We start from the raw sequence: 14,536 nt of genomic DNA on the forward strand, positions 1-14,536 counted from the left end.
GAGGCAATGAACCACCCTCCCTGAACTGAATACAACCAGCTATGGATGGCCTATGGCTGCACTCAGACTAGAGAGTGGGCTGCACTCACACACACACACACACACAGACCTTGCAGATCGCTGTGAAAACAGCGCTACAAGGCAAAAGCAAGGTGATTAGTAGGTGAACACAGCGGTTGCTAAATTAGCCTTTGAAAAGCACAAAGAAGCAAATCGCTATCTCTAAACTGGCCCTCAGTCAGCAAACAGCGTCCTGTCACTAACTGAATTCACAGCAGAGTGAGCGCAAAATGGCGCCAGCGACTTTTAAACTGCATCATGACATCATTTCAGCAGCCAATCACAGCCTTGCCAGTAGTTTCAGGCCCTCCATGCTGAACAGGATGTGCCCACACTTGGAATCAGTCTCATTGGCTGATTTCGTACAAAGTTGTGCAGTTTGAATCCTGGGAACTTCCGATTCCGGTATCCGATACGCGGCAAGTATCGGATCTCGGTATCGGAATTCCGATACCGCTAAGTATCGGCCGATACCCGATACTTGCGGTATCGGAATGCTCAACACTACTGATGGCGCCTTATGTGAATCTATTCTGCCTGACATTGATCGGAGCAGATCCCTCCCAGAGCGCTGCTGTGGTGCTACAGATCACATTTGTGGTGGGTGGATCGTTATGTAATTATGGTATATTTGAGTATCCCCATGTTCTTCTGGGTTGGCGCCGCCCGGGGACTGGCTACATGCAGCTCACTGCTCTGTAGTGACCGGTAATGGCCGCCAGTCGTGTACTGATGAGTGACTGCCCGGGAGCAGATGAGTTTTCTGGAGATCATTGCCCCTAAAATATATATTTTATTCAACTTTCAAACATTTGGCAGAAGCTGAAAAATACCAACAGGAGACTACAATGAAAGGAAAAATCAAAATAGCAACAGATCTAGCAGCGGCGCCGATGAGTAGAAGAATAGAGACGCGGGACAGAAAAAAAAAAAAGCAGAACAATAAGCGGGAAATTCAAAATCTGCAACCGTTCTGTGTTCAACCAATCAGGGACAAAAGGGAGGAGCTAAATACTAGAAATCACGCCCCGGAAGTGCGTCTTCTCTGCTGTTCTCGCTCTGGTCCGCTCACTCTCTACATAAAGGAAGGACTCTGTACTGATCTGTCATCGTTTTCTGCTGACTGCGTGCAAGATGTCTGGTCGCGGTAAAGGAGGGAAAGGTCTCGGGAAGGGCGGCGCCAAGCGGCACAGGAAGGTGCTCCGTGATAACATCCAGGGCATCACCAAGCCTGCCATCCGCCGTCTCGCCCGCAGAGGAGGCGTCAAGCGCATCTCCGGCCTCATCTATGAAGAGACTCGGGGAGTCCTGAAAGTCTTCCTGGAAAACGTGATCCGTGACGCCGTCACCTACACCGAGCACGCCAAGAGGAAGACCGTCACCGCCATGGACGTGGTGTACGCGCTCAAGCGCCAGGGCCGCACTCTCTACGGCTTCGGAGGTTAACTGTGTTCTCTTCTTTATCCCGACACCCCAAAGGCTCTTATCAAAGCCGCCCACATCTTGCATGAAAGACTCCAATACCTGCTCCTGGAATAGAAGCATTAATGTGATCGGACTTTGGATTTGCAGCAGAACATGCGGAAGCCTCAATCTGCTCTCGGTCACTGGCTCTGTCACGTTTACTATGTAAGTCCGAAGTGTATTCGGCGCTATGGAGAATATTCACTGACGGTATGCAGCGCTATATCGGGGTATACTGGTGTAACTACTGATGGATGATTGTCCGCCACATCCCTCACGCACTGGGTCCTAGTGCCGCCTGATTCCTGTGTTCTGCTGTTGGAGGCAGATAGGCTGTTGACGCTTTCATTGCTCTGCTGCATTTTCAGCTTGATCTCTTCCTTTCTGATAGTTTTAATTAACTTTCCTCCACAGACCGCTGCCTTCAGTCACTGCTCGTTATACCCGTCTCTATTTTATGAAGATTTGTTGTCCGATTTTGTTTTTATAACTCACATATATATGTATACTAAATATATCCGGAGCTTGTATTATATTATAGAGAGAGTATACTGCTCCGGGGAATCAGACCCCTGTTGGGGTGGAAATCGGTCGCTGATCACTGAACACTAGCAGATCGCTCGATCTGACACCGCTTTGTGAGAAGACAAAACAGCGCGACGTGTGGGAACGTCATATCATTAATCTAGAAATCCGCTACCCGGAACACTTCAGGATGACCCTTTTAGTGTTCGCTGATGTTTGAAGGCTCCGATACAGCACAATGAACTGTAACCAACCGTCTCCTGAACATCCGACAGGAGCTCTGAAGGAGAAAATGGTGGAAAATCGGCGACAAAACGCAGAGAGCCCCGATCACAAGGATGAACGGCTGGAAAAGTCAGTGAGCAACGAAAGAGTTAACAGCTCATGTCCGCCGCTTACCAGAAGAACAATAATGTGGACCCAGCGCTCTGAGAGGACACGGATCCGCAGGAGGCAGCGGGGGAGCAGCTCATGTAATGACGGGGTGGGCGGCTCTGAGAAGGGGCTTTGTCGGTGATACAAGCACTGTGCCGTATGTATGACCCCTATATAGTGATGTGTACCCCATTATGGTGCGCTTTTCCCTGTGCTGTGGGTTTCATTGTTTAAGCAGAAGCAACAGATGACACCAGAGGCCGTGTTCTGTCTGCGCCCTATCCGTGTATTGTCCTGGTTCCGCCTGTCTATGTGATTGTACTTTTATATATGGAATTATGTTTCCATTTTTTTACAATTACTGCATTTTTCATCAAGTAGAGAAAAAAAATGAATTCCACTGATATAAAAAAAAACAAGCAAATACACAGTGAGGACACGGGGAGTTTCCTAGACCCCCGACTGCCATGGCAACCACTGTCATCGGCGACATCTTCCTTATGCTCTGCTGCCCCCTCCTCTGCCAGGAAGGTTCTTTATAAATAAAAAATCAGAGGGGAGCAGTCAGGGCCCCAGTGTGTGTCGGAAGTGAGACAAGTCTCAGGCTGTGACCGATAATCCAGGCAGCGGCATGGGGGGGATCTCTCACCTGCATATACACAGCCTGATCCAGTCCTCCATCACAGGATTTTAGGTTTATATTTGAAAGCGCCCCAACTCCTCACTTACGGCTCTTCCTACAGCTGCAGGGGATCAGTTCTTCATATTCCCGGCATTAGTGACATTGTTGAGATAATTGGAGTCCTCATTACTAGCGGCAGAGTTATGGCAGCATAGTCCGAGCACTTGTATTTCTCCAGCCAATACTTCCTCCCAGCACATCATGGATGACATTGCTGTGGTTGGGCCCTGGTGACAGTTACATTGCCAGTGTCAGGCACCTTACCGCTGTCCATGTGTTTCCGCTGCTTCCTTTTTTTCTGCAATACATGATGGGACGGTTGCGTCTAGTTCGGAGTTGATTTTTTGTGGTCCTCAAAAAATCAACTCCATTCTAGCTGATTCACTAGTGAGCCGTCTAGATCGGAGTTGATTTTTTGAGGCCTCATTTTATCAACTCCACTCTAGACGGCTCACTACTGAGGTGACTAGATCGGAGTGGATATTTTGTGGTCCTCATTCCAGCCACTCCACTCTAGCCGGTTCACTGGTGAGGTGACTACAGTCATGGCCAAAAGTTTTGAGAATGACACCAAAATTATATTTTCACATGATCTGCTGCCCTCTGGTTTTTATTAGTGTTTGTCTGATGTTTATATCACATACAGAAATATAATTGCAATCATATTATGAGTACCAATAGGTTATATTGACAGTTAGAATGAGTTAATGCAGCAAGTCAATATTTGCAGTGTTGACCCTTCTTCTTCAAGACCTCTGCAATTCTCCCTGGCATGCTCTCAATCAACTTCTGGACCAAATCCTGACTGATAGCGGTCCATTCTTGCATAATCAATGCTTGCATTTTGCCAGAATTTGTTGGGTTTTGTTTGTCCACCCGTCTCTTGATGATTGACCACAAGTTCTCAATGGGATTAAGATCTGGGGAGTTTCCAGGCCATGGACCCAAAATCTCTATGTTTTGTCCCATGAGCCATTTAGTTATCACCTTTGCTTTATGGCAAGGTGCTCCATCATGCTGGAAAAGGCATTGTTGGGCGCCAAACTGCTCTTGGACGGTTGGGAGAAGTTGCTCTTGGAGGACATTCTGGTACCATTCTTTATTCATGGCTGTGTTTTTAGGCAAGACTGTGAGTGAGCAGATTCCCTTGGCTGAGAAGCAACCCCACACATGAATGGTTTCAGGATGCTTTACAGTTGGCATGAGACAAGACTGGTGGTAGCGCTCACCTCTTCTTCTCCGAATAAGCTGTTTTCCAGATGTCCCAAACAATCGAAAAGGGGATTCATCAGAGAAAATGACTTTGCCCCAGTCCTCAGCAGTCCACTCCCTGTACCTTTTGCAGAATATCAGTCGGTCCCTGATGTTTTTTTCTGGAGAGAAGTGGCTTCTTTGCTGCCCTCCTTGAAACCAGGCCTTGCTCAAAGTGTCTCCGCCTCACAGTGCGTGCAGAAGCACTCACACCAGCCTGCTGCCATTCCTGAGCAAGCTAGCACTGCTGGTAGTCCGATCCCGCAGCTGAAACAGTTTTAAGACATGGTCCTGGCGCTTGCTGGTCTTTCTTGGGCGCCCTGGAGCCTTTTTGACAACAATGGAAGCTCTCTCCTTGAAGTTCTTGATGATGCGAGAGATTGTTGACTGAGGTGCAATCTTTGTAGCTGCGATACTCTTCCCTGTTAGGCCATTTTTGTGCAGTGCAATGATGGCTGCACGTGTTTCTAACCATGGTTAACTGAAGAGAAACAATGATACCAAGCACCAGCCTCCTTTTAAAGTGTCCAGTGATGTCATTCTTACTTAATCATGACTGATTGATCGCCAGCCTGGTCCTCATCAACACCCACACCTGTGTTAATGGATCAATCACTAAAACGATGTTAGCTGCTCTTTTTAAGGCAGGACTGCAATGATGTTGAAATGTGTTTTGGGGTTAAAGTTCATTTTCTGGGCAAATATTGACTTTGCAAGTACAGTAATTGCTGTTAAGCTGATCACTCTGACATTCAGGAGTATATGCAAATTGCCATTAGAAAAAATGAAGCAGTAGACTTTGGAAAAATTAATATTTGTCTCATTCTCAAAATTTTTGTCCATGACTGTAGATCGGAGTGGATTTTTTGAGGACCTCCTTGGAGCCTACAATCGTGACAGTTTGGTGCTGAGGTGACTGGAATCGAGTTTTTCAAAGAGTGAGTGGAGCTTGGCAGGGAGAAACATAACATAGCATAGCAACAGAGTCCTCATAATTTACAATATTACTTCGTAGTGGATTTTTGAGGACCTCATTTTAGCAACTCCATTCTAGCTGATTCACCATTGAGCCATCTAAATCGGAGTGGATTTTTTGAGGACCTCATTTTAGCAACTCCATTCTAGCTGATTCACCATTGAGCCGTCTAGATCGGAGTGGATTTTTTGAGGACCTCATTTTAGCAACTCCATTCTAGCTGATTCATTAGTGAACCGTCTAGATCGTAGTGGATTTTTTGAGGACCTCCCTGTAGCCTACAATCGTGACAGTTTGGTGCTGAGGTGACTGGAATCGAGTTTCTCAAAGAGTGAACGGAGCTTCACAGGAAGAAACATAACAGAGCGAAGCAACAGAGTCCTTGTTATTTACATCATTGGATCGTAGTGGATTTTTTGAGGACCTCCTTTTAGCAACTCAATTCTAGCTGATTTAGATTCGGCAGGCCGGGAGCGACCAATTAGCAAAGCGTGGTTCAAACCCATGCCAATTTGCAGCCGGACTGCGCCTGTCGTTGATTGTTTGCGGCCGGCGACGTAGTATATAGCACAGCCACGTAGTATATAACAGCCCACGTAGCAATTAACAGCTCACGTAGCATATAACACAGCCCATGTAGTATATAGCACAGCCCACGTCGTATATAACACAGTCCATGGAGTATATTGCACAGCCACGTAATATATTGCACAGCCACGTAGTATATTGCACAGCCACGCAGTTTGTTGCACAGCCACGTAGTATGTTGCACAGCCACGTAGTATATTGCACAGCCATGTAGTATATTGCACAGCCCACATAGTATATTGCACAGCCCACGTAGTATATTGCACAGCCCACGTAGTATATTGCACAGCCACGCAGTATATTGCACAGCCGACGTAGTATATAACACAGCCCACGTAGTATATAGCAATGTGGGCACCATATCACTGTTAAAAAAAATAATTAAAATAAAAAATCATTATATACTCACCCTCCGACGGCCCCCGGATACAGCCCAGGCGTTCAGCGATTCTCCTCGCGACCCTCTGGTCCCAAGAATGCATTGCGGTCTCGCGAGACCGCTATGTCATCATCTCGCAAGACCGCAATGCATGGACCGGAGCATCGCGAGGCGCGGGAAAGGCCCTGGAAGGTGAGAATATAATGATTGTTTATTTTTTAAATTATTTTTAACATTAGATCTTTTTACTATTGATGGTGCATAGGCAGCATCAATAGTAAAAAGTTGGTCACACAGGGTTAATAGCAGCGTTAACGGAATGCGTTACACCGCGGCATAATGCGGTCCGTTAACGCTCCCATTAACCCTGTGTGAGCGCTGACTGGAGGGGAGTATGGAGGGGGCACTGACTGCAGGGGAGTAAGGAGCGGCCATTTCGCTGCTGTTTGGCTGCAACCAATCAGCGACTTGGGATTTCTGTGACAGAAAGACGGAAGTGACCCTTAGACAGTTATATAGTAGATTATAATACATTTTTATAACGCCATTTATTTCACAGTGCTTTACATGTGAAAGGGGCAGATATAGACAAGCACAATAAGCATGAGCAAAACAAGGCACACACAAGTACAGAAGGAGGACCCTGCCCGCGAGGGCTCACAGTCCACAGGGGATGAGTGAGGATACAGTAGGAGAGGGTAGAGCTGGTCGTGCGGCGGTTCAGCAGACTAAGGATCACTGCAGGTTGTAGGCTCGTCAGAAGAAGTGGATCTTTAGGTTCTTTTTGAAGGTTTCCATGGTAGGCGAGAGTCTGATGTGTTGGGGTAGAGAGTTCCAGAGTATGGGGAGGCATAGGAGAAGTCTTGTATGCAGTTGTGGGAAGAAGAGATAATAGGGGAGTAGAGAAGGAGATCTTGAGAGGATCGAAGGTTGTGTGTGGGTAAGTACCGGGAGACCATGTCACAGATGTATGGAGGAGACAGGTTGTGGATGGCTTTGTATGTCATAGTTAGGGTTTTGAACTGGAGCCTCTGGACAATAGGAAGCCAGTGAAGGGCTTGGCAGACAGGAGAGAATGGGGAATAATGGGGAGACAGTTGGATTAGTCCAGCAGCAGAGTGTAGGATGGATATGGAAAGGTGCCAGAGTCCTAGAGGGGAGGCCAGAGAGTAGGAGGTTGCAGTAATCAAGGCGGGAGATTATAAGGGTGTGCACTAGCGTTTTTGTGGTTTCATGATCAAGGAATGCACAGATCCAGGAAATATTACTAAGATTAAGTCAAAAGGAGGAGGCAAGGGCTTGGATATGAGGCTTGAAAGAGAGGGCAGAGTCGAGGATCACCCCGAGGCACAGAGCATGCGGGACTGGGGAAAGTGAGCAGCCATTGACATTGATAGATAGGTCTCGTGGAGCGGCAGATTGAGATGGGGAAAGATGATGAATTCTGTTTTGTCCATGTTCAGTTTTTGAAAGCAAGCAGAAAAGAAAGCAGAAATAGACATTGTAGGATTTTGTTAAGGATGTGAGGTCGGGTCCAGATCGGTAGATCTGCGTGTCATCGGCGTAGAGATACTGCAAACTGTGGGATTCTATGAGCTGTCCCAGGCCGAAGGTGTAGATGGAGAAGAGCAGGGGCCCTAGGACTGAGCCTTGGGGAACACTGACAGACAGGGGGTGAGGTGAGGAGGTGGTGTGGGAGAGGGAGACACTGAATGTTCGGTCTGTTAGATACAGTATGACGAGATCCAGGATAGAGTCAAGTCTGTGATGCCAAGAGATGAAAGAATCTGTAGCAGGAGGGAATGGTCGACAGTATCGAAGGCAGAACACAGGAGCACAGAGTCGCTTGCTCTTGGCAGTTAGTAGGTCATTGGTGACTTTAGTTAGGGCAGTATCAGATGAGTGATGCGGTCGGAAGCCAGATTGTAACCGGACAAAGAGGGAGCAGGAGAGGAAGGAGGGCAGTTCAAGATGGACATGCAGTTCAAGTAGTTTTGAAGCATAAGGGAGAAGAAATATTGGGTGATATCTATACACAGAGGATGGGTTAAGGGAGGGCTTTTTGAGGATGGGTGTGATTGAGGCATGCTTGAAGGATGAGGGGAATTTAATTGAGAGATTGAAGAGGTGTGTTAGGATTGGGATGACGACTGTGGCGAGGTTAGGGATGAGGTGGGACGGGAGCGGGTCAAGCGTGCAAGTGGTGAGATGCGATCTTGACAGGAGGGTGGAGAGCACATCTTCTGTCATGGAGGAGAAGCTGGTTTTGGAGGAACAGTGTTGAGCAGCTAAGAGGGGTATTGGGGGCTGCGGGCCAAAGCTTTCTCTTGATCGTATCAATCTTCTGCTTAAAGAGGCAAAGTCTTCAGCAGAAATGAGAGGAGAGGGGGGGAGGTCCTGGGGGACGTAGTAGAGAATTGAAAGTGTTGAAAAGCTGTTTAGGGTTGTGGGACAGGGAGAATATGAGATGAAGTTTGCGTGAGCGTGGACTTAAAGCTGGCAAGGGACTGCTTGTATGCGATGAAGTGCTCGGCAGAGTGGAATCGCTTCCATATCTGCTCAGTGACCCTGGAAGCCCGCCTCAGTTCTGTGGTCAGGCTGGGCAGCCAGGGCTGCCTGTTGATTGTACGAGTTTTGCTATGCGTGAGGGGGCAGTCGAGTCAAGTGTTGCTGTCATTGTGGTGTTCTAAAAAGTGGCAGCAGTATCTGTCATGAAGGGAAGCTATGTCTGTTAGAGGGAGAAGGGACTCAGAGTGATTGTAAATTGAGGTTTTAGATTTCTGCGAGGGTGAGTGAGTTTCTGGAGTTGGGGTTGCAAACTAGGAGAGAGAAGAGAATGTCAGTAGGTTGTAGACAGACAGGGGGAGGGGTTAGTGAGATTAGTAAGGGAACAGATGCGGGTGGAGATAAGGTCCAGCATCTTTGTGAGTGGCCGCGGAGGACCATTGAGTGAGGACAAAGGAGGCAGTGAGTGATAGAAGTTTAGAGGCAGCTGGGGTGGAAGCATCAATGGGGATGTTGAAGTAGACCATGATGATAGTGAGGATGTCAGCAGAAAGGAAATGAAATAGCCAGGTCGTGAAGTGGTCGAGAAAGGTGGAGATGGCTAGTTCTGTGGGGTGGCAGATTGTTGTGAATTCCGCTCTTGGGCTCCCTCCGGTGGTTGTAAGTGGTACTTTTGTGAGTTCTGCTCTTGGGCTCCCTCCGGTGGATTTAAGTGGAACTGCTGCTCCTTGGATTTAGCAGTCAGCAGCTGCTTCCACTGATCGTCTATTCTGGCTCGGCTATTTATCCTGGCTCTATCCTTCAGCCAGTGCCAGTTGTCAATGGTTCCTGCTTGGATTCACATCTCTCTTGGATTTCCCTGATATCCTGACCAGTTCAGCAAAGATAAGTCCTTGCTTTGTTCTTTTGCTTTCCACTTTTTGTGGACTTAATCGTTCAGCACATTCTATGTTTTTTCTAGTCCAGCTTGTCAGTATGGATTTATTCAGTTAAGCTGGAAGCTCTGGGAAGCAGATTTACCCTCTGCACCTTTAGTCAGGTGTGGAGATTTTTGTAAACTCTATGGTGGATTTTTCTAGTTTTAAATACTGACCGCACAGTATTCTGTCCTGTTCTATCTATCTAGCTAGATTGGCCTCCTTTGCTACATCCTAGTTTCATTCTGTGTATGTCATTTCCCTCTCCACTCACAGTCAATATTTGTGGGGGGCTGTCTGTCCTTTGGGAATTTTCTCTGAGGCAAGATAGCTTTCCTGTTTCTATCTTTAGGGGTAGTTAGTTCTCCGGCTGTGACGAGGTGTCTAGGGAGTGACAGGAACATCCCACGGCTACTTCTAGTGTTGTGTTAAGCTCAGGAACTGCGGTCAGTACAGGTACCACCTCCTCCAGAGCACGTCCCATGTTGCTCCTAAACCACCAGTTCATAACAGCAGATGAAGGCCAGCTGGAGGTTGGAGGGGGAGTAGATGCGGACGGAGTGCACCTCCAACGAGGGAAGAGTTGCGGAGGGTGGTAGAGGAATTAGGGTAAAGGAGCAGGTATCGGACAAAAGCAAGCCAACTCCTCCACTGCGTTTGTTACTGGGGCGAGGGGTGTGAGAGGTGGAATCCGCCATAGGAAAGTGCAGCTGGAGAGGCTGAGTCAGAGGTAGTGAGCCAGGTTTCAGTGATGTCAAGGAAGGAGAGTTTGTTGGTGATAAAGAGATCATGGATAAACGGCAGTTTGTTGCAGACAGAGCATGCGTTCCATAGAGCGCCAGCTAAGGGGACCGGGGGCTGGATGAGTGGGTATGAGGTTATTATCTTTGAGAAAACATGTAGAGGATTGTGGTAGGGTGTTCGAAATGAGTGTGGGGATATGTTGAGGAGGGCCAGGATTTGGGGATACGTCGCCAGCAACGAGGAGTAGCAGAAAGAGCATTAGAAGGTGGGAGCAGGATAGGACATGATGAACTGTCTAGACTGGCCTCTATTTCTGTAGTTTGGTGCTGAGGTGACTGTAATTGAGTTTTTCAGACAGTGAGCGGAGTTTTTCCTTGTAGCCTCTATTCTGTACAGTTCATTGCTGACATGACTAGAATGGAGTTGCTGGAGTGATGTCCTCATAGAATCAAATCTAATCTAGACGGCTCATGACTAGTGTTGAGCATTCCGATACCGCAAGTATAGGGTATCGGCCGATACTTGCGGGTATCGGAATTCCGATACCGAGATCCGATACTTTTGTGGTATCGGGTATCGGTATCGAAACAACATTAATGTGTAAAAGAAAGAATTAAAATAAAAAATATTGCTATACTCACCTCTCCGACGCAGCCTGCACCTTACCGAGGGAACCGGCAGCGTTGTTTGCTTAAAATTCGCGCTTTAACTTCCTTACGTGAAGAACCGGCTTGTGATTGGTCGCGCGCCGCCCATGTGGCCGGAACGCGACCAATCACAGCAAGCCGTGACGTAATTTTAGGTCCTTCAGTATTTTAAAATTACGTTCCGGCTTTGTGATTGGTCGCGTCGCGGTCACATGGGCGACGCGACCAATCACAAGCCGTGACGTCACGGGAGGCAGGAGATGCGCGCATTTTAAAAATCTCCTTCAGACCCTGGGAACCATCAGGAATACCGTCCGATACATGAGTCCCATTGACTTGTATTGGTATCGGGTATCGGTATCGGATTAGATCCGATACTTTGCCGGTATCGGCCGATACTTTCCGATACCGATACTTTCAAGTATCGGACGGTATCGCTCAACACTACTCATGACTGAAACTTCCAGAATGGAGTTAATTCCAGGAGCTCCTCCTAGATTCCAATCTAGTGGCATAGGAATTATAAATGTATGCATGTATGTATTGTCACTTTTTGTAAAAAAAATAATTACACACAGCACTGATTGTTCAGTTTTGCCCGAATTTGACTTTTACTGTATTCCAACCAGTCCCAGCTCCGACATTTCTGGAGTGGGTGGAGCTAGACCGGCTGATAACCTCTGAAGGAGCATGCGACTTTTGCCATTTGTTGTGTGCCTGATTTTGCCTATCAGGACTTTGCGACGCGTCGGACCCTTCTGAAGAGAATGTGGAGAGCCATCCAGAGGCCGAGATCTGCGACGGCTCGTATGTGAGCTGCGTCTGTGGTGGTATAGGGAGGAATGACTTTTAGAGGGGTAGGAGAAATGTTGGCGGGAATTATTAATGATTGGGAAGACGTGTGGTGTCTATGCCTGCGTCCGCTGTGGCTATGGGGTATGTTGGGGTAATTGAATCGGCAGCCAGGGGTGGGTTACTGGCCATGATCGGTAACGTTGTGCTGTTTAGCATTGGGGGTATTATAGCGCTACTGTAATCAACATTATTGTTGGGATATGAAAGAGCAGGGGTTAATAGAAATTCTTTATTAGCTGTTTGGACTATAGGGAATGATGTAGGATGCCCCAAAATTTCCATAGAAACACAGCTGTGACCTAATAAAATAGTCTGTAGGAGGAAAAAGATCTACATTATTGCAGACCTATTATTGTGCCTATTTGTGTAATTACTTCTGGATTTTTTTAAAGATTTTGCAAGAAAACATTTACACACCTTGATAGAGATCAAACAGTCAGTAACCTGTCATTAATGCCCCAACAAGCTTTTCTCAAACTGTTTAATTAACGCCTTAAGGTACCGTCACACTAAACGATATCGCTAGCGATCCGTGACGTTGCAGCGTCCTGGCTAGCGATATTGTTGTGTTTGACACGCAGCAGCGATCAGGATCCTGCTGTGATATCGCTGGTCGTTGATTAACCCCTTCACCCCCAAGGGTGGTTTGCACGTTATGGACCGGGCCAATTTTTACAATTCTGACCACTGTCCCTTTATGAGGTTATAACTCTGGAACGCTTCAACGGATCCCGGGGATTCTGACACTGTTTTCTCATGACATATTGTACTTCATGATAGTGGTAAAATTTCTTTGATATTACATGCGTTTATTTGTGAAAAAAAACGGAAATTTGGCGAAAATTTTAAAAATTTTGCAATTTTCCAACTTTGAATTTTTATGCAATTAAATCACAGTGATATGTCACACAAAATACTTAATAAGTAACATTTCCCACATGTCTACTTTACATCAGCACAATTTTGGAACCAAAATTTTTTTTTGTTAGGGAGTTATAAGGGTTAAAATTTGACCAGCAATTTCTCATTTTCACAACACCATTTTTTTTTAGGGACCACATCCCATTTGAAGTCATTTTGAGGGTTCTATATGATAGAAAATACCCAAGTGTGACACTATTCTAAAAACTGCACCCCTCAAGGTGCTCAAAACCACATTCAAGAAGTTTATTAACCCTTAAGGTGTTTCACAGGAATTTTTGGAATGTTTAAATAAAAATGAGCATTTAACTTTTTTTTCACACAAAATTTACTTCAGCTCCAATTTGTTTCATTTTACCAAGGGTAACAGGAGAAAATGGACCCCAAAAGATGTTGTACAATTTGTCCTGAGTACGCCGATACCCCATATGTGGGGGTAAACCACTGTTTGGGCGCATGACAGAGCTCGGAAGGGAAGGAGTGACATTTGACTTTTCAATGCAAAATTGACTGGAATTGAGATGGGACGCCATGTTGCGTTTGGAGAGCCCCGATATGCCTAAACATTGAAACCCCCCACAAGTGACAACATTTTGGAAAGTAGACCCCCTAAGGAGCTTATCTAGAGTTGTGGTGAGCACTTTGACTCACCAAGTGCTTCACAGAAGTTTATAATGCAGAACCGTAAAAATAAAAAATCATATTTTTTCACAAAAATGATCTTTTCGCCCCAATTTTTTATTTTCCCAAGGGTAAGAGAAGAAATTGGACCCCAAAAGTTGTTGTACAATTTGTCCAGAGTACGCTGATACCCCATATGTGGGGGTAAACCACTGTTTGGGCTCATGGGAGAGCTCGGAAGGGAAGGAGCGCCGTTTGACTTTTCAATGCAAAATTGACAGGAATTGAGGTGGGACGCCTTGTTGCATTTGGAGAGCCACTAATGTGCCTAAACATTGAAACCCCCCACAAGTGACACCATTTTGGAAAGTAGACCCCCTAAGGAACTTATCTAGAGGTGTGGTGAGCACTTTGACCCACCAAGTGCTTCACAGAAGTTTATAATGCAGAAAATAAAAAATCATATTTTTTCACAATTCTTTTCACCCCCAACTTTTTATTTTCCCAAGGGTAAGAGAAGAAATTGGACCCCAAAAGTTGTTGTACAATTTGTCCTGAGTACGCTGATACTCCATATGTGGGGGTAAACCACTGTTTGGGCGCATGGGAGAGCTCGGAAGGGAAGGAGCGCCGTTTGACTTTTCACTGCAAAATTGACAGGAATTGAGATGGGACCCCATGTTGCGTTTGGAGAGCCACTGATGTGCCTAAACATTGAAACTCCCCCTCAAGTGACACTATTTTGGAAAGTAGACCCCCTAAGGAACTTATCTAGAGGTGTAGTGAGCACTTTGACCCACCAACTGCTTCACAGAAGTTTATAATGCAGAGCCGTAAAAATAAAACAAACATTTTTTTCCCACAAAAATTATTTTTTAGCCCCCAATTTTGTATTTTCCCGAGGGTAACAGGAGAAATTGGACCCCAAAAGTTGTTGTCCAATTTGTCCTGAGTACGCTGATACCCCATATGTGGAGGGGAACCACCGTTTGGGCGCATGGGAGGGCTCGGAAGGGAAGGAGCGCC

At 46.4% G+C, this 14,536-nt stretch overlaps 1 protein-coding gene across 1 annotated transcript; it reads left to right on the top strand.

Moving 5' to 3' along the window:
• The first annotated feature begins 1,153 nt into the window (after positions 1-1,153).
• Positions 1,154-1,511, top strand: LOC143773950 (histone H4). Its single transcript, XM_077261253.1, has one exon. It carries the CDS (start codon positions 1,195-1,197, stop codon positions 1,504-1,506), a length of 312 nt encoding a protein of 103 aa, XP_077117368.1. The 5' UTR covers positions 1,154-1,194; the 3' UTR covers positions 1,507-1,511.
• The last annotated feature ends 13,025 nt before the right edge of the window (positions 1,512-14,536 follow it).

The sequence above is a fragment of the Ranitomeya variabilis genome, chromosome 5 (assembly GCF_051348905.1).
Source record: "Ranitomeya variabilis isolate aRanVar5 chromosome 5, aRanVar5.hap1, whole genome shotgun sequence".
NCBI lineage: Eukaryota > Metazoa > Chordata > Amphibia > Anura > Dendrobatidae > Ranitomeya > Ranitomeya variabilis.